The 25,461-nt window shown below is 37.3% G+C and overlaps 1 protein-coding gene across 11 annotated transcripts in view; it reads left to right on the forward strand.

Annotated features, from left to right (window-relative positions):
• The window catches only part of ANK3 (ankyrin 3), a 332,140-nt gene that overhangs the window by 92,768 nt on the left and 213,911 nt on the right, over nucleotides 1-25,461 (forward strand). For all 11 annotated transcript variants that reach the window (XM_045842401.1, XM_045842392.1, XM_045842393.1 and 8 more), the window contains exons 2-6: nucleotides 12,504-12,605; nucleotides 13,000-13,098; nucleotides 13,311-13,409; nucleotides 19,581-19,679; nucleotides 23,974-24,159. In XM_045842401.1, the coding sequence (XP_045698357.1) occupies nucleotides 12,504-12,605; nucleotides 13,000-13,098; nucleotides 13,311-13,409; nucleotides 19,581-19,679; nucleotides 23,974-24,159 (585 nt within the window). The remainder of the gene's footprint in view (nucleotides 1-12,503; nucleotides 12,606-12,999; nucleotides 13,099-13,310; nucleotides 13,410-19,580; nucleotides 19,680-23,973; nucleotides 24,160-25,461) is intronic.

Below are 25,461 nucleotides of genomic sequence, written 5' to 3' on the forward strand. Positions count from 1 at the left end.
GGAAACATCTTTCTTCTCTGTATTTGTTTTTATTTCTAATCAGTGTTCAGAAGAATTTTAAGGGGTCTGAAATCTGGGTGAGAAAAGAGCTCTCAAGGGGCCTGGATTCTGGATCTTCCTTTTGATGTAAACCAGGTCATCGTATACAGACTTGATGAGGGTGGGTTTTATCAGTATGGCAGAGTAAATCTCTTAAAAACACTGCCTTAGTGAAAACAAAAGCCTGCCAGCACTATATTTATTTTTTAAGCCAATTCCCACTGCCCTTTACGTAAAGATAAAGATGGGAATGTTGTTTGCTTTTCGGATTCAGGGGAGCCACTATGCACGGACACCACGGCAGGTTTGAAATGCGCGACAGCGGGGCCTCTCTGGCGAAGGCCCCGGTGCGAAGATGCTGGCCACACCTAACATGTGTTGGGGGCAGTGACCTCATTTTCAGGGATGAACTGAGGTTTCTTCCAAGCAAAATCCTTACATACAAAGACAGCCTTGTAGCAATGGGAAGGAATCCCTGGAAGCAGCCCCTTGGACTGAGTGGTTTTTACAGTGATGATTACAGATACAGATAGCCTTGAAGTATTTTTCTTACTGGTTAAGCTCCCAACTGCCTGTACTCCTCTTACTGCTTTATGGATAGAAAGTGTTGGTTTATTTCCAATAACTGGCTAGCCATTAAATTAAAAAAAAGAATAAAAATCTTAGTGACCAAAGATATTCCCTATCTAAAAGGGCTCAAGTTTCTTTAAACATTTGCCATGCAGAAGGCATATAAAATTCCTCTTTTTTTTAAGATTCCTGTACCCCAACCCGAAACACATACCTGAAAAGGGTCTATTTGCTAACACAAAGACTAATATCCCTTTGGATGGAGGGGACGGGAGGGGCATAGCCCCTGAAGATCTGAGGTTTTTATTGACAGGAGGCAGATTGTTGCATGAATGTCACAGTTGTTCTGAGTTGCGCAATTGGGCACATTCTTTTGAAATTGGTCAGAAATTAGATCACTGTGCAAGATATCTGTAAAATAGCAGTACATAATATCTTACTCTAAAATATTTGACAACTTTGAGTGGGCCCTATCTGAATGGACCTGTCCAGAGAAATAAGCATTGATTCTGCTGCAGTCTAGTGGGTAAAAAAAAAATCCATTTATTGCTACAGGCTCTCCCCTCCTGATCTGGGGCAGGATCACAGCCCCATGTCCAATCTCAAAGCCTTAAACCCAGAAGAATGGGATTCTCAAGTTAGTAGACTTTTTTCATTGAAAGTTATTTTATTCCAAGTAAACACACCAGTTTTAAATTTTGAAAAGTTCTGCAAAGCAGCTCCATTTATATTTCAAAGTTATAATTGGCACTGAAATCACTAATTAAAGATCAATGCCATAGAGGATTTGGATAAGCAGTCCCCATGCTGTATAAGTCCTCTTCCTGATTGAGAATGATTTACAAATCTGTATTACTTTAATCACCAAAAATTAATGGTTGATGTTACAAGAAAAGCCTCACATCTTTGATTTCTGGCCCTACGAGTTTGCTTATAAGGAAGGTAGAGAGCATTGAAGAATAAGAGAAAGTGGGAAAAGGCAAATATAAAAGCCAAAATTTTAAAATCTAGACTTGAGAATTTGACATTCTCTTCTGTGAAGTTAGAAGTCTGTCAGCAGACCTTCAGAAGGCCCCTCACAGTACCTCTTTTTCCTGTCCCCCTGCTGTCCCCACAAACCTCCCTGTCACACAGAGAGAGCCCTGTTTGTACAGTAACTTCATTCAGTGGCTCTCACCTCTAGTTACACATCAGAATCTCTTGAGCTCTGTTCACCAAAACAACCAATTGAATCTCTGGGGGTAGGGCCCGAGTATCGTTGTTCTTGTCAGAGTCTTCCCTGGGAGATCCTGGAGGCATGCAGATTGACAACAGTTGACCTACAGGCCTTTTTGTCTCCATTTCCTCCCACACTCGAATCTGCCATCAATTAATTGGGCTAAAATATAGATGTAAAGATATCCTTCCATTCCTTAAAACCCTTTACTGTCTCCTGATATCTTTAAGGCGAAGTTAAATCTGCCATTTCAAATCTTCTAGGAACCTCTCCTTGACCATGCCCCCCAACAGAGATTGTCTATTCACCATTTCTCAGGTCTTTTTATTTCAACAGCTCCACCCACTTTCCTTCCTCCTCCTCTCCACCAAGTCCCCTTTTGCAGTCTTACACTCTCCTCTTAGCTGTTTTCTCAGCTATATCTGGGATGCAGACATGGCTTTTCCCAGTGAACCTACATGGACTCTCCCAACTGCCGTTGGTTTCTCTACTGTGAATTCTAATTTCACGTGCTGCATCTAGTCTGCACAGCCAGGTTGTAAAATCACCGAAAGCAGTAACTGCATCCTCACAATACTGGCCAAGTGGTCATCTACTTCACTGCTAGGTATCGAACCCTTTATTAAATATGAACCGTTAATCTTGCTGATGGAATAAACATGTAACACCCACTTTGAAGTTTGTTTTAATTGGTTTTTTAAAAGGTGTATTATTTATTATATCAAGACCCAGATTGTGATTTCACTTTCAGTACACCCTCATAGTACAGGTAGAATGTGGGTTTTAAAAAAACAGATTGATGTGCTTTCGGCATATGTCTGCAGTGATACACTGGTACTGCCATCTGCATTTAAATTAGCATGTCCAATATGAGAAGGTCAGAAGACTGGTGTTCCTCCTGGGCCATATCAGAAATAATGTGTGACTGGAAAGCCGGCAGTGTGGTCTGCTAGATCTGGGTCCACCTAGATAATGCTTCTGGAAAGTCCTAGGAGGAGAAGCTTTATTAGAGGTTATCTTAGAGTCTTCTTGAGAAGTAGGAAATGTGGTTAGTAAGAGGCCTTTCATACAGCAAAATTTAAATCAGCAGTTCTTTGGTTAATTTTTGAAAAATGGTTAATATCCAGAAATCATAAAGGAACATATTTGTCAAACACTTGATTTTTACCTTAAGCCACATAAGTGTGTATGGACTTGCCAAAGGGGGGATGAGACCAGCCCTCTGAGCACGGATCCACTGACAGGAGCTCATGTTGCCCTTCCGTGCTTTTCTGAGAGTCCCAGTTTCAGCATCTTCGAAGGAAAGCCAAAAATTAAAGTAGTCTGAAGTACTCTTCAGTATAAGATCTTTCAGATTTTTATTTTCATTCCCTAAAGTCATCCATATCTGATTCAACAGCAACTTTTTTTTAAAGATTTTATTTATTTTTAGAGAGGGGAAAGGAGGGAGAAAGGGTGAGAAACATGCATGTGAGAGAGAAACATCGATCAGTTGCCTCTCGTATGCACCCCGGCCAGGTACCGAACCCACAACCCAGCCACGTGCCCCGACCAGGAGTCCAAGTGGTGACCTTTAGCTCCACAGAATGATGCCCAAGCAACTGAGCTACACCTGTCAGGGCAGCAGCAACATTTTAAGGAACTTCTTTCTAATAAGTCTTTCCAAAGAATTTAATTTTATTTTGACAAAAGTACTCTTTCTCTATGTACTATTTCATAACATAAATAATACCTACTTATATAATTACAATAACCAGAACAACTAGCATAAGCATGTTAGAGAAAAAACGCATTCACTTCTAATAGGAGCCAGTGGGTGTGAGAAACCTACAGAGAGGTCGTCTGTGTCTGGGTACCAGTGCTGTCAGACAGAAGGCATGACGAATGATGGAGGGTGGTTAAAAGAACAATTACCATCCTCTAGCAGTATATCCCTGGGGTGTGATATCGCACAGACCTGAATTCAGATTCCAGTGCTAACCCTATCTCTCTGTGGGAGATGATGCATCTTCTCTAGCTTCCATTTGCATTTTTAAAACACAATATCAAATGTTGAGGATTGTTGATATATGCAAAGTACCTAATAGAGTGCCTGCATGTCTGATGACACTAAATAAATGTTGCTGATATTTCCTTCCATCTTTATTCAATACATGCAAGTGCCTTTATCTGTCTTATATTGTATTTATCTGGAACATGTAGCCAAGAAAGGCAGTAGATAGTAGAGGTTAAGAGCAGAACTCATGTGAAAGTCATGAGTTCTAATCCTGGCTCTGCCAGTTTCTAGAACAATTCCTTTCAGCAAGTTACCTAACCCAACTCTTCTCATTTGTACCATGCAGACAGTAATTGCACAGACTTCACAGACTTGTAAAAATGGATATGTGGCAATCTATAGAAAATGTCTCCCATATTATGAGTGCCCAATGACTGTGTCAGGACACTTAAATGCCTTATGATTCATTAGGCATTACGGACCTTATCTGCATGGTCTTTCTGTCAGTTACTGCTAAAACAAAAATGCTGTCCCGTAGGTGATCCCAGCAGGCATATTAAAAATCAAGCCATGTGCCTAAAGTGAGTTAAGAAATCAGAATAAACTCAAACCCATTCCTTTATCTTCTCCTGAAGTTTGGAAGAAAAACTACTAATTCCGGTACTAAACCCTTCTTTTTGTTGGTCTAGTGAAATGGACAGAGAGCAAGAGGCTGGAGGAGATACAAAGCAGATTTGTTCTCCATTAAGTTGGCGTAGGCTTTTGCTCCTTGGGGATGGTTAGAGCATGGTTTCTTCATTCAACACTCACTGAGAGTTTGTCATGCAAAAATAAGCCCTGACCAGGGCATGGACCTACCCTAAAATAGATTATTGTCCAGTTTTGATGGGATAGGGGGCACCTAACCTGAACAGACCAAGTGCTGTAGAAGTCTGGAAAAAGAAGCAGTCATGCCCAGTGTTCATCAGGGAAGATAAAAGAGACGAAGTGACATTTGAGCTGGACCTAAGATTTAGTGGATGACTCTCTTGGCGAGTGATGAGGAGCAAGTAGTGGAGGTGAGCATTACTGTCAAAGTGATGTCCTGGGTGAAGTCACCGTGCCTGGAAATTATGGAGCCTGTCAAGAAATAACAAGCCCTAGAGGAATAGTAAATCACGTGGATTGCCTTCAAGCTCAGTATTCAGGGTTTAGTACTGGCTAAAAGTGTTTATTTGGTGTAAGTTTTAAAGGGCCTCAGAGGCTATGCCATAGCAATTGATTGAATACTATAATTTAAAAGCAGCAACATTTCTTACAAATGAAGCATGTCATCAAATGTCAGTATTTAAACATGTAAAGGTAGGTCTACTTGGAATGAAAGCAAAGATAGGCATATGGAACACGGCCTACTCAGCTTACTCTTGATCTCAGTATTCTCGAACCCTAGGGCTCCACAGAACCACTGGTGTTGAGGGAAGAGCTGGGCTTGTTATCAGGCAAGAAGTTATGGATTTCAAATCAACTCTTGCTGCTTACTTAGCTGTGTGACCTTGGGTGAGCCACTTAACATTTAAGAAACTCAGTTTTTGCATCTGTAATGAGGGTTCCCACCTTGATAATGCATGTATGATAAATAATACACTATACATGCATTATAGTAGCTTAGTGTGGTCCTTGGCCTGTAGCAGGCACTCACTGACTTGCAGCTGTCATCCTTGTCACGATTTCCTCAGACCCTCAGCAGTTCCTCATGAGCTCCTAAACAGTGTTCAGTGCTTCCAGAATAATGAGCTAGCGACAGTGTGCTGACTACAACCTCCTGAAGCTTTTTTAAATCATTAGGACACCACATGGCTAGAACCCGAACTGGGCAAGTAGTAAGGTGAATTTAAAAAAAAAGTTTAAGCATATTTCCAGCAAGAACCAGCTTTACTTGGCTGCATAGACATAGGGCACTACAGACAAAGTCTAGAATATGCCCAGAGTAGAGAGTCTAGTAAAGAGACCCCACACTGAGCAGAGCCCCAAATGGTATGGCTTCCAATGTAAGATTGAACAGGCAATAAACCCAGCACAGAGAAAAATACAGCAAAAACTTCCCTGTCTTAATTTGTCACCAGATGGAAGGGGAAAATAATTCTCCCCTGAGTATTTGTAACCACAAGGAATCCCTCCTATCTACACCAGCGTGAAGTCTAAATTCGTCTTTGTAGTCTTAAAATAAAACCCCAAAACCCTCAAGGCAAACATTTTTCAAATAATCTTGGGTTTTTAGTACCTCTAGGCAACTGGCAAAAGCAATCATAAATTTCTCTTTGGAATATGGCAGTGTTCATCCTGGCCTCAAAGTATTCCCAAAGATTAATTTCTGAGGAATATGAGCTCACAATCAATAATCACAAACCAGAGAAAGTGTAAATTGGTGCAATCACTTCGAAAAACATTTGTTATTAACTAGTACAGTTGAATAAGCACATACTCAATGACCCAGAATTTAATATCCTATTTTTAAAAAGTGTTGGCTGTGTGTGCCAGGACCAGTGGCCCGAATGTTGATGACAGCGTCGTTCATAGCAGACCCAGACTGGAAACAGCACAAACATCCATCCACTCTACAGAGATAAATAGATTCTGTTATTCACATAACACGGTGTTATATAAGCCGCAATAATAGAGTACCATTACACATGTCAGTGTGGATGACATTCAGAAATACACCATTAGACCAAAGAAGCATGACACAGAACGATCCATAATGTAGTTTCCACTTGTGTAGAGTGCTAAGACAGTCAGCTCCATAACTTTTAGCTTAGGCTGATCTATGCAGGTGTTAAAACTGTAAAGAAATGCCTGAGATAGATGAACTAGAACAGAGGGTGTCTTTGGAGAGTTGGTTAAGAAAGGGTTTTTTGGACATCTACAAAGCTCCTTGTAACTTTCATGTTTGAACTGACTGATGGGGATGTGGGTGTTTCTCTTATGATTTTTCTGTAGACTGCCCATATATGTTTTATGTCCTCTTTTGTATGTATGGTATGTGTTATGATAAATGCTTTTTTAAAGGAGAATGGAAACTATAAAAGTCCCAGAGACAGAATATTTGATAGTATGCTTACATGTAACTTTCTGGAAGAGGGTTTGAGGGGAAAAAATAAAGAAGAACATAATAAAGATCCATGCCAAAGTTGTATTCTTGAATGTCTAAGGTACTCTAGGTATCTTTAAATGAAATAAGAAAATTAAGGGAATTAATTATTCCCTTAATCTATTAAGGAAATAGATCTATTGTTAGTACGTAGTTTCAGTGCCAGATACTTTATATGTTCTCACTAAACATTTGTTTTTGCTGTTGCAGTGGGTGGATTGTGGGGCACGGAAGTGGGCATGCTTTGGAATGCAGGTGATGCGATGTAGATACAGGATGGTGGGTTTAGAATGGGAGAAATCATGGTGGTGATGTGGTCACTTCGGGCACAAAAAGAGAAGTGTGAGTTCTGAACATGGAAAAGGCCAGTTTTTCACTGATGAGCCGAATGAACAAAAGATGAGAAAAGCTAGAAGATTTTTAAGAAAGAGAAGGTGATCGGTGCTGTGAATTGTTCAACATTAAGAGAGGACAGAATAAAAATATAATAATGTAATGTAATAGTTGGCATCAAACAGTCATGGTGATGTTGTACAGGGAGACTTCATTGACCAGTAAGAGAAGCCATATGGCTAGAGACTTGGATATGAATTAGTTATTAAGGGCATAGACACAGTGAGCCTAAACCAGTTTTTCCACCTGTTTGATGTTTACAAATTAACTTTAAATTAAATTAATATTAGTGAGTGCTTGCTATGTACTCACACTATTAATCACCTTGAATTATCTGATCACATTAGATTAATCACATGAATTATCTAATTTTATTCTAACAGTAGATTATTTTACTGTATTTGACAGCTGAGAAAACTGAGGTACATGTATATTAAGAAATTTGCCAAAGGTAACACTGTTAGTCAGTGGAATAGCTGAAGTCCACTCCTCTGAATAATATCATACCTTACAAGGGTGCTAGGAAGAAAGCAAAATGAAAGATTTTTTTTTTTTAACACATGAGTATGTTGGTAAGTAAAGGACAGGACACCAGTAGAGAAAAAGAATTTGAAGCTTATAGGAAGGATTATCTTACCCTTCACATGGTTCCCAGATAGGAAGATGAGATAAAGGAGAAAGATTAGAGGATTGGTAAATCAGATATTAATGGCCTGCAGAGATTGCACCCTGGGGTTTAGAAGCAATGGAACAGAGTTTGTTTATCTACTCTCCAAGAATCTCATCTGCTCTCCTCTGGCAATCTGTGGTTAGCCTAGCTTTGAGGCTTGAAATAAACTCACTTAAGGAGTTCTGGTCTAGAGAAGATACACAGGAAAGTTCCCACATATTTAATTCAAAGGATGGATGGATGGATGGGTGGATGAATGGATGGACTGATTAATGAAAGATGAATAAAGGAACTAAGAATTAGTGAGCCTAAATGATAGATCAATATTTATTAAGCCCTTTCTTAGAGTAGTGATTAACAGCCTGGACCTTGGAGTCAGACTTTCTGTGTTAATATTCCTGGGAAAGTCACTCATCATTGCTAAAGCTCAGTATCCTCATCTATAAAACAGGACTAATCATAGTACCTACTTGTATTAGTCTCCTAGGGCTGCCATAACAAACCATCATAAACTAGGTGGCTTAAAACAGAAATTAATCTTTCACAGTTCTGGAGGCAAGACTTCAAACTCAAGATGTCAGCATGCCCCACTCCCTCCAGAAGCTCTAGGGAAGAATTCTTTTTCACTTCTTCCCATTTCTCATGCCTCCTTGTCTTGTGGTAATATAACTCTAGCCCCTGCCTCCACCTTTATGTGGTCCCTTATGTGTCTGTGTGTTGTCTCATGTCCTTTTTCTTTGAGATGTAATTGATACATAACATTATGTTAGTTTCAGATATACAACATAATGATTCAGTGTTTGTGTATCTTTTCCTCTTCTTATCAGGACATCAGTTATTGGGCTTAGAGCCCATTCTGATGCAGTATAGCCTCATCTTAACTAATTATATTGACAAAGATCCTGTTTCCAAATAAGGTCACATTCTAAGGTTCCAGATGGATGTGAATTTTGGTAGACCCTATTCAACCCACTACACTACTTTACAAAAATATTATAAGGACTAAGTTAACATAGTGACTTATACAATTAATTGTACTACTATTTATTTAATATATATTAAGTTATAAGTATTTGCAATAGGTTAGAGTATATACTTAGATGTTTGAAGTACTAGTTCTTACTGAGGCCAGCACTCAGGAAATGCTTATTCTTTCTAATCACTGTTTTCTGCTGAATAATAAATATCAGTATTCTAGTACAGGTAGAAATGCCGTTGTTATTAGATTAATTCATAAAACTGCTTAAGTCTGTCCTTGAAGCCGTTTCTTTGACATGCCTTATTTTTCTCTCCTGTCTAGTGAAATGACTAAGTAGATAAGATATTAAATAATGACAAAAGACACTTTCAGTTTCCAAAATTTTACTTCAGATTTTGATCATTTAGGGGAAAAATGCTGACTAGCCTTCTTGCATTCATTTTGTGCCAACAGTCCTTAGGCAGTGACCTTCTCTGTGTGACTTTCTACACAGCAGAGCTCAGCTTCTCCTGGGACCTCATTTCCTTTCATAATAATTTGTCTACAACTGGCTTTTAAAAGGCATTGTTTTGATTAGATACTCCAGATTAAAAAACAGGCTGTAACCTAGGAAGAGTAGCCCCCAGTTATTTGGGAAATGACAGCTTGAAGATGCAGCACATTGATGCTGAGCCTAATACAAAATGTTTTCTTTAACATTTAGAAAATAAAAATATTTAGGTATTAGAGGCAGAATGAAGAACCCACCAGTTACTCTGCCACTTAAGCAACATAATTTGGAAAAGACACTGTATAGGACACTGAGTATAAGTATAAGACACTGAGATGAAGGCTAGTGAGTCTTAACTGGTACCACATCTATTTTGTTCATAGCCACACAGCCAGATGTTGGCACAACTAGTGTATCATTGATACTGAGGTACTTTTGGAAGGACCACATGACTTTGCTTGCAGGTAGTTGGGAGGAAAGGAGGAAGTTCTAGTTATTTTTCTGTGGGCATTATTAACTTCATTTTTTAAGTTGCCAATTTTTTTCAAATCAATTTTTATTCCCTTCTTCTGCCTTTATCTTTTCCTCCCTCTTTCTCCCCCTATACTTTGAAGTAGTGTTACATATTGTCATGTTAAGCATGTCTGCATGTAACAGAGGGCTGAAAAAAGCAAAAGTGAAAAAAAACAGCTTTTTGTTCCTTCTCTTTCTAAAATTCTCAGGTGAAAAATTTGCTACTTCTGAGAGTTATTTGATTCCAAGGTCATTGGGTGAAGTAGACAGGGAAGAAGGTATCTCAGAGAGAATTCTTTCATGAGCAGCTGCTCTTATACATGACTCCATGAGCAGACTTAGCCATCCTGAGCCTCATGAAATATTGTACGAATCATGTATACATATGTACATTTGGTGTGACTGTGCAAATTTGTGTACACACATATATGTGCAATTGCTGAAGGAAAAGAATCTGTTGATAACTTTTGTTATTCTCAAAAGAAATGAACTCCAAATAGGTAGAGAACCACTGAATTAAAAGATTTGGTTTATACTGTTTTTATTTTTTTTTACTTTAGAGTTTTAGATGGGAAAATTCTGAAAATATTTTAAAAGAAAATGAACAGGGTGTGAGATTGCCAAACCATTTCAGATTTGGAATCAATAGAGGCTGTCCTTGAGTTATCAGCCTCTTTTTAAAATTTCTTTAGTTGCCCTTTGTTTTTATGTAACCAGAAGTCTGACTTTGGGATGCTTAACTCACAGTTGTTATCCCTGGCAGTTGAAATACCCAGGCAGACTGATGTCATTTGTTCCCAGAACAACATCAGAGCCCTTCGGGGCAAATCCACTGATAAGTCACTGAGCAGGCACAAAGAAGATGATGCTAAAATGAGCCATCCTTGCATAGCTAATTTATTTCTAACTGAATTTAGAAACCAAACAAAACAAAACTAATCTTCTCAAGGAACACACCTCTTTAAAGACTTTTTTTTTTCATTCCTAGAAGCTTTGGTTTGACCTTTGTCTGGTTTGTACCTTTTTATCCTCTTCTTTCTTAACTCTCTGTAGTGAGTAAGTGATTTGCATGCTGGACTCAAATCCCAGCTTTATTTTATCAATATCTATATATGCTCCCCGATACCAAACTCAATGCCTTAGCTGACAATCTCTGGCAATCAGTTTTGTATCCTAGTAGATTCTCAACTTAAATAGCTGTTGTTGTTAATAAAGCTTCCCCTATTGTTCCAGACAATATCTAATACAATTATCTCCACACAATTTACTTATTGATTCATTCATTTAATGACAAAACATTTATAGGCACCTTCTATGAGCTAGGGATGCTTCCAGTTGCCAGGGAAACAGAAAGATAAATACATACATGAAGTCACTGCCTTGTGCTAGTCAAGTCATGTGGCAGTCCAGCCTGTCCAGAGACTTAAGCCTACGGAAGCCTACAATCTTTAAATAAATTGTTTTACTATTTATTTAGAGCAGTGGTACCCAACTGGGAAGATTTTGTGTCCCCTACCCACCATGGGAAATTTGGCAGTTCTGGAGACAGTTTTGGTTGTCACAAATAGAAGGTACTACTGGTGCCTGACTGGTAGAGGCCAAGGATGCTGGTAAACACTGACACAAACAGGGTTGTCCCCTGCATCAGAGAATTATCCATAGCACGATGCCAATAGTGTAATGTTACTAGGAAGGGTAGAGACCCTGAAGGCAGCCCTCTCTCCTTTGACATCCTGAGCAAGTGAGTTCTTACTAAATTGACCCACACCAGAATTAAAGAGCCTTCTAAAGAATGGAATTTCCTTCATCTTAATTACATTTCCAAAAATGAATTCGCATTCCTCACAGACTGGCAGTTGGGTGGCTTTCCAGTTGCCTATTCCTTAATCTGCCTCTTAATTCCTATTAAGCTAATATAACAGCATAAATGTAATTGTAAAGCTATTGTAAAATTGGTTATAATAGTTACAAAAGAATAGAGTAGATGTTAAATTTCTGATACAATGAAATAGTGAGGTGTTCATAGTGTAACAACCAGGGAATTACAGGATTTCTCTTCACTCTCTGGAAATTCTGTGTTGATTGAAGGTGCCTATACATGGTGGAGAATATTCTCTTTCAATTCAGAATCAGTTAGGATATCATACAAGGAGGAACTTCGTATCCTTGAAACTAACTTTTAAAGAATTTATCTTTTTTTCTGGTGACCTTACAAAGGCCTTCTATTCGTATTTTCGTGTTAGAAATACAATACAGGCACACCTTTGAGACATTGTGAGTTTAGTTCCAGACCCCTATAGTAAAGTGAATCATAATCTTTTTGCTGGTGGAGGGTCTTGTGTTTAATATGTAAAAACTGCAACATCTGTAAAATGCAATAAATGAGGTATGCCTATAGTTCAATTTAAAAATCTGTTTTACTTTTTTTTAGCTTGCGTTATAAGCTGAGCAGTTACAAACATACACATTAGCTTCATTTTTCATTGAAATGTTTTTCTTTTTTCTTTTAGTCTGATGCCAATGCAAGTTACTTAAGAGCAGCTCGAGCGGGACACCTGGAAAAGGCCCTTGACTACATCAAAAATGGCGTTGACATCAACATTTGCAATCAGGTGAGTTGTGGTTTTGTCATTTATTTTCTAGTTAAAATTTTAAAAACCTACTCTTTAAACTCCTTAAACCTTTTGTTCGATATTACCAAGACTTTCTTTTTTTTGCCAATGTGTTTCCATTAAATTTCACCAGCTTAAATTATCAAATTATTCTCTGCTTGGTTAGAGGAACACTCAGAAATATAGATATGCATCCTTTAATGATTAATTGCTAAAATTCAGGAAGTAATGATGTTAGAACAGCCCACCTAATTTTCAAGTACTTTTATTCCTAAATCAAGTTCCTACACTGAACACGTGCAAGTGGTTGTTGGTGAGATGTTGTCTCCTGGTAGACTGTTTACTGCTCTATTTTCAACCTGCTGAGTAAAGCGTCCCTTTTATTTTTTATCAGAATGGGTTGAACGCACTCCATCTTGCTTCCAAAGAAGGCCACGTCGAAGTTGTTTCTGAACTGCTACAGAGAGAAGCTAATGTGGATGCAGCTACAAAGGTGAGTATCACACGTTTAATGCATGTTATATCACTTTCCAAATTCAGTGAGGATTCAGCTCTTGATAAGAATCAGGGCATGCTTCTCATGAAATACTTGTCAACTTTGCTCTTTTCAGAGAAGTTAAAACAAAAGGATTCAATATTTTGTAAACGGTTAAAACACAGGGAACAAGGTAGGAGTACTGATGTATCTTGCTTTTCATCTTACAGAAAGGAAACACAGCATTGCATATAGCATCTTTGGCTGGGCAAGCAGAGGTGGTCAAGGTCTTGGTTACAAATGGAGCCAATGTCAATGCACAATCTCAGGTAAACCAACAAGTCTATTGCAAAGTAATTTTGTTATTTTAATTCACAAATAATATTCTTTGGGTCAGGTCCTTGCTTGGTTCATATGTGAGTATCCTCTAAGAAAACAATATGTAGAAGCTATACACAATGAATAGTTATATATTATAGATTATATAAATTTATATATATTTTTATTTACAATACATATGTGTGAGAGGTAGAGGTATTTATTTAAAAGTCACCCATCTATGTATGACTACTCATCATAGATACAATGTTTGGGGGTATCTGAAATGCAAGTCTTACACTGTTTCATGGTACTAGCTCATTTGCAGTCTCAGTGTTGATTGACCTACCAAGGAAATAGGGATGCTATAAATGAGGAGATCCTCTTAGAGATTCAGAATATATCAGCACTTTATCTGGTTGGAAAAGGGAAGACACTCCTTAATTCCTGTCTACCATCACTGTTGTTCCCTGAAACAGTTTAAAAAGAAAAAAAAACATGGAGTATAAACTATAATTTCCAGATTCTTCGTAATGAATACATGCTAATAATTCATTGAATGGGTCCTCCTAGAAAGTGTCAGAATCTTGCATCAAGTTCTAAGAACACTAATAGATTATCATTTGATAAACTTTGAGTCTAAAAGAATTAACTTCATTTTATTGATTTAAAAATATAGACCCTCATTCAAATTGTTCATTAATTGTTCATATAGGAAAACAATCATCATCACATACAAATACTCACTGAGGACCTGACCATTTTTGAAGCTGGTCCCCACTCAAACATTCCTTCCAGATGAATGCTGGCATCCGTCCTCTTTTGTCAGACTACCCCAGGGAGTTGAATGTTGAACAACTGGGATTATACAACAAAATTGAAAGTTTTCTAAAAGGAGAAACAGCATTTCATGAGGCCAAAGAAAGGGGTGGGAGAGAATTGCTGGGTATACAACTAAGCTGTGGGTATGTGGCTTTCTGGTGGTGTTAGACCAGGCAGTGTGTGGAGTATTAGTATAATTTTCAGATAGGTGTTTCAAATGGGAATGATTTGAAAATCAAGTGATTAAATGACACAAAAAAATTAGGTGAGGCCTTTGGTTCTCAAATAACTTTTGCAAAAGAACTGTGTTCTTGCTTATGCTATGGGGGAAAAAGTGAAGTGAAAGATGTCAAACTATCAGACAATTTTTTTGGAAAAGTTACATTTTCTCTTCACAAAATTCAAATTTGGTTTAATTTTATTCATTATAAAATCTCATGCATGAATATTGTTATAACCTTCATTTTGTTAAATCACATAAACTTGTTTTACAATCTCTAGTTTTATCTTTTAAGATGAAGTCTCGGTCAAACTTTTCATTTCCTTTTGATCTCTATTTAAGTGCCCTTGATTTCCTCAGCCTTCTTCGGTACTGATTATCTCGGGATAGCAGGAGCTGCCTGTGTTTTATGGGTCCACAGAATGGCAGGGAAATCCTGCCGCATCACCACAGCTGTAGCAATGATCACTCTGATGCCATTCAACATCAGTGTCATGGAAAAGGAACTTTGCACTGCTTTCGGCCACAAGTTGAGTTCTTGTACGTTTGGTCTAACTTCATTCTAGTTCCCTGTGGTTAGACCTTTCTTATCTGATCCATGACACTTACTCTGATTCCCTATGAGAGTGCACTTGGAGTAATAATGCTTCTCCAGAAAGGAAAGTTATAAAATTAAATATCGACAAGTATAGTACAGACCAGCTGCCTGCAAGAGAAGCATCAGGCTTTTAAACCAACATTTTTTAAATGCCCTTAAAACTTTTTATGGGAAATAAGTTATAGTAAGCTCTGAGTGGAAAAAAATCTACTCCATTTCATTTCCTTTTTTCACCCAAAGGAAGAAAAATAAACCTCCTCCTTTTAAACATTGCACACATTCTTGACTAATATTTAGAGCAGCTATAGTTTTAAACCTTCTCTGCATCATCTGGAAGAGGCTGCAGTCAAAGTAAAATCCTAACCAGATTTGATTTCAATTTGTACACATTCCCTAGTGATGATGAAATGAAGGAGAGGAACACAGACTGTGAAACCCCCTGTTCCGTGCAGCTGTGCCTGGCATGCCGTGCTACACAGTTCACAGTAGAGCATGCCTTTCTTCAGCTGGACACCTGTCCCCAAGTGCCTTCTGCACTGCATTGTTCCATGGACAGAATAAGTAATGAGATGGCCAGGCAGCAGAATGAGTTTCCACGGTAATTCCTGGTAGCAACTTTTCAATAGGAGCTCTTCTAAAGAACAAGCAATAACTCCGGGAAATAAGATAAATTCCATTTATGTGGCAACACATTAAAACATCACAGGAATATTCATATTTAACAAGGATGGCATCCCTGTCTAGGTGAAATTTTACCCTCTAGGCAATATTTGATAGCCAAAAGGAAAGAGTGCAAAGAGAACCCTTTACCTTCCTTAAATATAAAAAATTCTCTTACCGTGAAATTAAAAATAACATTGGGCAATATCAAGTTCTGATCTTATAAACCAAGGATCTGTAAAGTACAAATTTGTAGATATTATTTTAAACTAAGTTTTGTCATTGCCTTGATTTTAGGTGTTAGCTTCTTCCTATTTTACTTCATATCCCAGAAATCATTTAGGCCTGCCTGGAGAACAAAATCCGGTTGAATAATTAAATTATGATTATAAATAACTCTACTATGATTAAGTCCTTAATACATGGTACAAAATACAGCAGCAAGGTCAAACTGCCATGTCAAATGACATCCCTCACTGTTTGCTCCTTTCCTGTCATTAATTTATACTATGAGACACCAAAAGAAGCAAAGGAGCCAACTCTTTTTATAAAGAAGCAAAGTCTGTTTCACATAGTATTTTATCTTAACTACCAAAGTATCCTAAATGGACAAGTTCTCTTAGTTGTACTAACAAAGAAAAGACTCTTTAAGCCAGAGCCTCTTTGGTCTTTTCTGTAGTTTTTAATGTTTCCTGTGGTGGGGAGATGAGGTCCTGATGAAGTGAAGCAGTGGGTGTGGTTCCCGTAGATCCTCTCTGACCCTTTAACCTTATAGCACACCTCTGTATGTAAATCAGTGCAAATTGATCACCATGCCCTTAACATTTTAATTAAGAACAGCACTTTCTGATGTATAAAGACTAGCCCTAGGAAATTAGGGTGGATAAGAAAATCTCATGGGTGAATTTTAAGCCCTTTCTTAAATAAGAGAAGGACTTTATATTTTATTTTATTTTATTTTATTTTATTTTATTTTATTTTATGAATATAGGTAGCATGCTTCAGTACTGTCTATAAAATTATAAGTCTTCAGATTTGCATGAATATAATAAGACCACAGTAAATGTTCAAAGCAAAGATATTTGAGGATATTGGGTTAAATCAGACGTTAAAGAGTGTACTTGCTCAGTGTTGAGCTGCTCTGCCTTTTGGAAATTGCATCGATTGTTGCTACAGAAAAGAAAATGTAAATTGGGTGCCCATATGTTCCTTTTTTTGCCAGCTCTTTCTTTTGGAAATTTCCTAAGTCAGGAAATTAATATAAAAACAGTGATGTACATTTTCTCTTAAGAGAAAAGTAGCATTTTTTCAGTAATCTGATCGTTCTCCAAATCCAGATGCTCTTTCACAGAAAATTATTTCATTTGAAGGTTGTCCAACCACAGCACATTGAATACACCTCTTTGTGCTAGAGGATAATAGTAATTTTTTTCATGGCCTCATTTTACTCTGACTCTTATCTACTTCTTATTTCTGAGTAATTCCAGTTCTATGCATTTCACTCTTTGACATTGTAAAAAGGATGATGGAAGGATTTAAAAGTTGTCCATCTTAAGAATCACCCTTGGAAGCTCCAGGTCTGTAAGAGTAGCGACCCCTAAATCTCAGTGCCTGATTTGGGATTTCCTTCTGGGTCATAAAACGGTTGGTTCTGGACAGCAACCTCAAGAACAGTGGATGTACATCAGCCTAGAAGCCAGGCATTTGCAGGTAGACCAGTGTTTCTTAAATAATCTTGAACTCCAGCAGACCTTCCCCCTGAAATTGAGAATCCACTGACATAAATTATCTAGATGATATTTATATCTGAAAGAATAACATCCATTTTGGAATGTTTCCTTAAAAACTTTATTTCTAAAATCTGAACCTTCCATCCAGAAATTTCAGCTGATGAGGAAAGATACTCAGTAGGTTCACTGAAATGTACAAAAAATCCACACAGTTTTCACCTTTTTTTCCTTAGTATTTTTTATCATTTTTTTCTTTTGGTTTTGATTTTTAAGGGATATTTGAATTAACCAAGGATTAAACAGATTATCTTTTATCTTGGTCAAATAAGAAATTGAGAAACTAGCCAACAGCATGATAAGGATAATCTTAATCACAGTTCAGTTTTCTAAATTGCTCTGGGAGGAGTGACAGAGGTGGACCACACACAGACACATGCATGCACATGGACATACAGACACACTGTGCTGCAGTTGCTCCGTGTTTCATGCTTCCTGTGGATAAAGCCTTTTATGATAGAACAGAGTAACGTGAGCTTCACTGGTGTTACTAGGCAGGTAATTTAAAAGGAAGAAGCTTGAGTCCTGCCAGGTGTGGCTCAGTTGTTTGAAGTGCTGTCCCTTAAACTGAAGGGTCATGGATTCAATTCCCAGTCAGGGCACAGGTGGAGGTTGTGGGTTTAATCCCAGTTGGGATGCATAGGAGAGGTAACCAGTCGATGTTTCTCTCACATTGATGTTTCTCTCCTTCCCTCTCTACCCCTCCTTTCCCCTCTCTCTAAAATCAATAAACCTGTCCTCAGATGAGAATAAAAAAACAAAGAAGCTTGAATATTGCATCATATTCTACTGCCTCTAATTTTGTGTCTCTAATCTTGAGCTTGGCAACCAGATAACCTAGGTTGTTCAATTACATGTAAAACAGAGTAAGTAGAATAGAGGACCTCTCTGATGAATGAAGTATATACGCCATGGTAGATGTTATGTGACCACTTTTATCTGCTCAGGATCTTTTTAACTTCTTCATTCTCAGCTTTAAACAAAAAAGTAAGGTCACCAGAGGTTGAGTTATTGATAAGGAAGGTAATTATATGGTAATTGATATCTATAATGATGAGTCTAACCTTTTGAATTGCAAAAGTTTGAGTAATATCTGATTACATGTTATTTAGAATTTATTTTTATTCTTTGAAATTGCATATCTATACAATAAAATTTCTAGAACTTTCAGTTAAATGGAATTGCATTCTGAAGAATTTGTTATGGTTTAAAAATGTTTGATGTGTATATCTTGCAATAAGATTTTAAAATACAGTATCTCTTAGATGTGAACTATATTGTTCTAAAGAACAAACACATGCAATATGTTTTTAATAAGAAGCTTCAAATGTACACATTCATTTGCTTGAATCCAAGTTCTTTGGCAGTTGGGCACATTTCAGACAAACACACACAGTGTGTGTGTGTGCATGTATATGTATGAATATATATGTATATGTGTATACATATACATATATGTGTATACATTCTGAACATGAAAATACTATGTTTTTGTAAAAAAATGAAAGGAACAAAAGTTAAAATAGACTGCTTATCAAATTCTACCTTGAAATTGAAGTATCCCCTTTTGCAAATTGGTTCCTTTCCTTTGCTCTAAGTTATTCCATCCATGGCAAGAGTGAAGCCATTCAAAATTAATATAAATTCTTTTCAAAGTAGGAACTATTTCAGATGCTTAGTTTTATGTAAAAGTATTGCATCTTTTATTTTAAATAGATGATGCTTGGGAGCTACAATGATCAAATATATTTTTTTCCATATTCTTTTGACATCTAGTAAGATTCTTTACTCATGGTAGACACTCAATTAAGTGGTTAAATGGATGTCCTCATTTAACTGAGGTGGATATATTCATATGAATTAGACTATTAACTATGAACTACTTTTAAACTATGAATTATGAAGTACAGTAGTGAATTATACTTATATTATAAATTCTATACTATTATGTATCTACATTAATAAATATCTACATTAAAGTATCATCAATATTAAAATTATATGTGAACACTTCCTGAAACATATAATATCATCAGCACAGTAGAAAAATACATTGGCTCTAGAAAGCCGCAGACATTCTATTTTTATTTTGCAGAATGGTTTCACGCCGTTGTATATGGCAGCCCAGGAAAACCACCTGGAAGTCGTCAAGTTCCTTCTCGACAACGGAGCAAGCCAGAGCCTGGCCACGGAGGTAAGGCCCTTCGGCTCTTTCTGTGGGGAGGTTCACGTGTTTGTGGGATATTTTGTAAACCTGGAGTTCAAGCATTTATCATTTCTCTTGCTGATATTTTAATTGCAGTTGTATATTAATGTGTGGGTTCATACATTTTTATGAAATATATTAGAACATCTATTTTTAATTTTAAAGAATTTTCCATTGCAGAGGCACCCCTTCTGCTCTTAAATGCCTAGCCCTACCCTATAATTAAGCTATTTATTTAATATTTACATACTTGCTTGAGAACACTTTTCTGTTCTTTTTATAATTTTGCTTCAAAAGCAACCACTGGTTTGAAATATTTTTATAATAAAACATAAGTTTTAAATCTGTATTTTTCCAAATTTAAGTTAGCATAATAATAATTAAGTCTATATATATCTAAAGTCAACTAATTAGATTTAATTCATAATTTCAAACAAAATTAGTATATATTTTTAAGTACTAAATAAAAGTGGTATTGAAAGAAATATCTTTGCAGTCTTAAATAGAAGAATAGTTTTAAAATAAAAAGTTACTTAAATCATTTATACTATGTTGGGTAATACAGTTACTTTTAACTTTACACCTTTCAGTGCTGTTGGGGATTTTTATCATGAGAATGGATTTTTCAAAAATAATAACATCCTTAAAGCTAGTTAAGAAATAACCACCGGGTTTATGACAAGAGAACAAACATGTGAAAGAGGCAGGGCGGAGCCTCCCTGCCCAGCCGGCGGGCAGCTGCCTGAACGCAGTGTCTCAGGTACGATGTGCAGGGGAAGTTGGGGCAGGAGTGGACATTGTGGAACAAGAGAAAATCCACTCCCATTTTTGGATGGAAACCCTAAATAAATAAAAAGCCTAATGAAAATGATTTCATAGTACTTTTTTTTTTGTCTGTGAAGGACAGGTAGTATTCTTTTTTTTGACAGTGATGTATGGATGACTAAATATCTGTCCTTTAGAAGCAAATATAAGCCCAACTTCCTGCTAGTCAATCTGAATTACCTGGAAACTAATCATCAAAAACTCACTTAATTCTCTGGTATTGTTTTAAGCTTTCAAGGTCTAAAAAGAGGCACTACAACTGACAAAGAAAAATAGTGTGTGCAATCCTCAAACAACTAATTCAGTCTTTTGGCAAAGGATATATTAAAAACTATTTTTACTCCTTTATTAACTTAATTACATGTTATCTTTTCAGTAGCTTTTAAAAATACAATAAATAAATTTTTAAAAATAAGTCACACTCATCTTCATGAAGTTTCCTGGTACCTTACTCCATCAGTAACAGCCCTCTGATTATCTAAGGTGTTTGAACCTTTGAGTGAATTTTTATCTCCTCTTTTGGATTCTGGTATTAAACAATTACCAAAACAACAAGAAATAAGATGTTTTATTCATGTAATGTCTAAGTATAATATTGCTCTCTTATTAGCAATGATATTGGTTTCATTTTTACAGGAGTTTGTACTTACAGAACAGACAGTAAAAGGCAACTAAAGAATCACTCAGATGGCAAATTTTAACAGAATTTTTAATTCATTAAATGATGTGATATTGCTACGTTTGTTCAATACATATTTTTTTCACATGCATCTTGCACTTATGGATCAGATCTTTGGCATGATTGTGGTTTTTAAACCATTTCTATATTATGGTGTACTGCATATCGTACATGTTCCATATATATCTTCCTTTTTTGTTAATGAAGATTTTGGAGCATGAGGTTAATGTACAGAGGTGGGCAAAAATAGGTTTACTGCTATAATACAAATAATACAATAATAAAGAAGAGTGTGAGGATGAACTTTCACATAGTCACAACTGTAAACCTGCTTTTTCCCACCTCGTGTTTGTTCATGTACTCCGCTAGCACTTACTAAGCACAGTGCCAGGTACTCCACACGGCAGTGAAGGTTCTCATGGAGCGTCTGTCACATTTCCTGTTGGCATATATTTTTCTCTTCAAAATAACTGCACAGAGCAAACCAAACTATTTAAACTTGGTTTGGAAACAAAATATACAGCTGCTAATATTAGCAGTTAACACTGTGGAGCTGGTATCTTTGTCTTTAATTGGATTTTACAGGTAGCACATTCTTGCTGGTGATGCCAATAATCTCAGTTGCCCTTTATTTTTGGTGCAAAGTGGTTTTCTTTATGTATGTGCCCTGCGGATTTAAAAATTTCTATCAGTGGAAATGCAGCCCTTTAGTTTTGATTTAGAACAGAAACAGATTATCATTTTTACCCCTTAGTTTTCATTCAGGTTTCAAAAGCAAGATGGAATGTTAACTCTTAACATTTCCTTTTAGCTTCTATCCATTTAAAAAATGTATTTTTTTTGCAGAAATAATATAGTACATAAATGAGAAATTGCAAGAAAAAGCAAAAAGAAGAAAAAGTCACTGTGAATTTTCCCTTAAGACAGCATTTTGTTTATTCATCCAGATTTTTTGTGTGTGTATGCAATATACACATAGTTATCTTTATGAAAACAACATATGTTTACATGGTAATGTAGATTACTTTTCTCATAAAATTAAATTACATTCTGAATTTTATGTGCTTACAAGTAAACCAGTGATACCATTTGGGTGATGTCTTAGCTGCAGCCTTTTCCTGTTATCTGATTTATGGCTGCCTGGAGCATCCTTCTGGTTACATCAGTGCTCATCCTTTTTCTCTTTCGGGTCTTGTTGGAAAAGTCAAAGGAGTAGGTGGGGCTTCAGCCAGATCTTGAAGCATGGAGAATAGAGAGAACTGTTACTTGCAGAATGAGGAGGAGGACATGCCTGGGTGGGGGAATCAGCATGAGTGTGGATGCCAGGGTAGGAATCATCCGCCTGTCCACAGTGAGTAAGGGGATTGGACAAAAGGGTTTACATGAGAAGAGCCTGGGCAATATTGTCTCTTAGGTGCTTTGGAACCAATATTTTCCACATCCTTGGATATAAATGTGCTGATTTGCATTCAGTCAAATAAGTGGTAGGAGGCCTTATCTGTTTGCCAGCAAGGAAAGAATGAGGAAAGTGGTCTTTTAGAAAGACCAACAAGGCACCAGTATGCAAGTAACTAGGTTTTCTCTCTTACAATGCTTTTCTATTAGAGTAGTCCGAAATCCATACCACAAGGACTACAGAAATAAAATATCTTGACCCCAATAAAGTAATAAGTAGCTTGCCAGTTCTGTAGTAAAAACAACTTTTAAGCAGTCTTTTCAGTGTATGGTAGTGAAAGCATCTCAGAAGTAAAATTTTTGAGCCAGTCTTAGGAGTTCCCTCTGTGCTATTTATTCTACAGTTAACAACACTACACCATCCACGGATTAATTAACCACAGTGAAATCTGTAGCTGTCTCCTCTTTGTCCAGCCCCAGGGCAACACAAAATGTGCAAATATGTGTGTCTGTATTTATTCTAGTCATATTCTGCATGGTCTCTTGTGTCTTTTTCCCTCTCTGGTCAGAGAAGCCAAGAGTTTTTTATGTAGACCTTACTTAAAACAGCAATTATGGCAGCTCATTGATTCACACATACTGAGTGAACACCAGGTGTCTTGCTAGGCAACAATGTGGTGATGAACCAGTCAGGTTCCCCAATTTTAAAATATCAGTGGAAATTTTTATAGCTTACTTAAGTGTTATGCACATGTTGTACATGTACCCAATACACACATAGTTTTCTTTATGAAAACAATATCATATATTTACATGGTAATATGGATTACTTTTCTGGTAACATTAAATTACATTCTGAACTTTATGTTCTTACATGTAAACCAGTGATACCATTTGGACTCCTTTGAAAAACATGCCAGGACTTCACCTGAAATGTTATTGTTTCCATTGAGATTTTATTGTGGCATGTGGCTTTTTTTTATTTTTTATGTAGTGCTTGTGTGTATTTTCAAAATTTACCCAATTAATGTCCATCACTTTGTAACACAAAGAAAACCCCATAAACTTATTGCAAATATTGTATTATTTTCTCCTTTGATATATGTATATTTGAAAATGTCTTCACATTTAAACAGGGGTGGGCAAAAGTAGCTTTACAGTTGTAATACAAATAAATAATAGTTAATAAATTACAATACAAGAATAAACTGTGTTTCACATACTCAGAACCATAAACCTACTTTTGCTAGCCTTATATGTTTATTTGCACATGTTAGGTTTAATAACCCTAAACAAAAATTGGCACTCGGTCACCTTCTTTGTTCATTAATCAAAGGGCAAAAATGCATTGGAACCAATCTTGACCCATCCATTTATTTGCAGGATGGCTTCACACCATTGGCAGTAGCTTTGCAGCAAGGTCACGATCAAGTGGTTTCCCTCCTGCTAGAAAATGACACTAAAGGAAAAGTGCGTCTTCCAGCTCTTCATATCGCCGCCCGAAAGGATGACACGAAAGCTGCTGCCCTCCTGCTGCAGAATGACAACAACGCAGACGTGGAATCCAAGGTGAGGCACCAGGGAAGCGGCCTGTCCTGCAGCCATCCCGGGTTAGGCACCCTAACTTGAGGATGCTCGGTCTCCCTTTTGGCAAGCTTATGCCAACATTCAACTTCACTGGAAAAGACAACAGTGTGAGTCCAAGCCAGCCAATCGAAGCATGCCCCCCCCCCCCCAGCCTATAAAGCCAGGAAGTAACTGTGGATGCTGCCCTATGCATGCTAACAGGAAGGCCACCTCTGTATTGATTGATATGAGCCAGATAGTCTCCTTCCTTCCAATATATTTGTAATGTATTTAACACTTCAGCTCAAACATCAGGGTGAAAAATTACATAATGCTAACAACAGTGTGTGCAAATCACCTTTTAGTTGATACCTAGATGACAGGCAATGCACTGAGTATTGGCCAGCTGTGGTGAGCACAGCAGCAGACAGAGTCCCAGCCAAAAATTCCCAGTGTCCTGACATGTGTTACTGGAGAGACTCTGTGAAGGAAATGTGGCATTTGGAGTAGGTTATTGCGTAGCCCTTCATTCAGTCTAGCTTTCTTTCTGTGCCTATTGTCCCTCCATCATAGCTTCCATCTTCTTCACTTAGCTGCCATGAGCTTTGAGCAACCCATATCACCGATAGTGAACTAACCGTTCATTTTTTCCTCCTCTTTGCTTCCAAATGTGTTAACCTAGATGGTGGTGAATAGAACAACAGAGGTACATATATATATATATATACATGTGTACATATAACCTATATCTGCATCATCATTTTCCCATTCCTTAGTGCTGCGGCCTCATTTCTTTTCCTCCTCCTTTGCATTGCCTTCTGTAGGCTAGATACCCGCTTTCTAACCCCACCCCAAAGTAGCATGTGCCAGAGAAGATAGTAGTTTGATTACCAGGGCTTTCTGCAGCTGAACCCAGTCTTTGTAAGGAAGAATGAGGAATCCTTGAAACTTAAGGGTATTGCCATAGAGGTGTGTGGAACGGAGAGTTCCAACACATTAGATGCTTGTCAGCTCTACCTAAAGCTGCAGACAACCCTGTCATTCTACTCTTCTAGGACTAATTCTGTAGAGTTCTGCATGACACTTACCCTCAGTGGTGTCAGCAAAATCAAATTGCCCTCAGAATGGTACGGATATGATCTACCCTTCCACAGGAGTCAGTAAGATAGCTAGCATGGCTACAAAGCTTGCTAACAATTTAGAAATGCATCTACTTCCTTTAAGGTTTCAATCTTTGGGGACTAAGTGAATCACTGCATGTTTCAGCATTTGTAAGGAAGTAAAATGACTTGGTATAAATAATCC

This window comes from Phyllostomus hastatus, unplaced genomic scaffold, assembly GCF_019186645.2.
Source record: "Phyllostomus hastatus isolate PE091 unplaced genomic scaffold, TTU_PhHast_1.1 phas_contig_38, whole genome shotgun sequence".
Taxonomy (NCBI): Eukaryota; Metazoa; Chordata; class Mammalia; order Chiroptera; family Phyllostomidae; genus Phyllostomus; species Phyllostomus hastatus.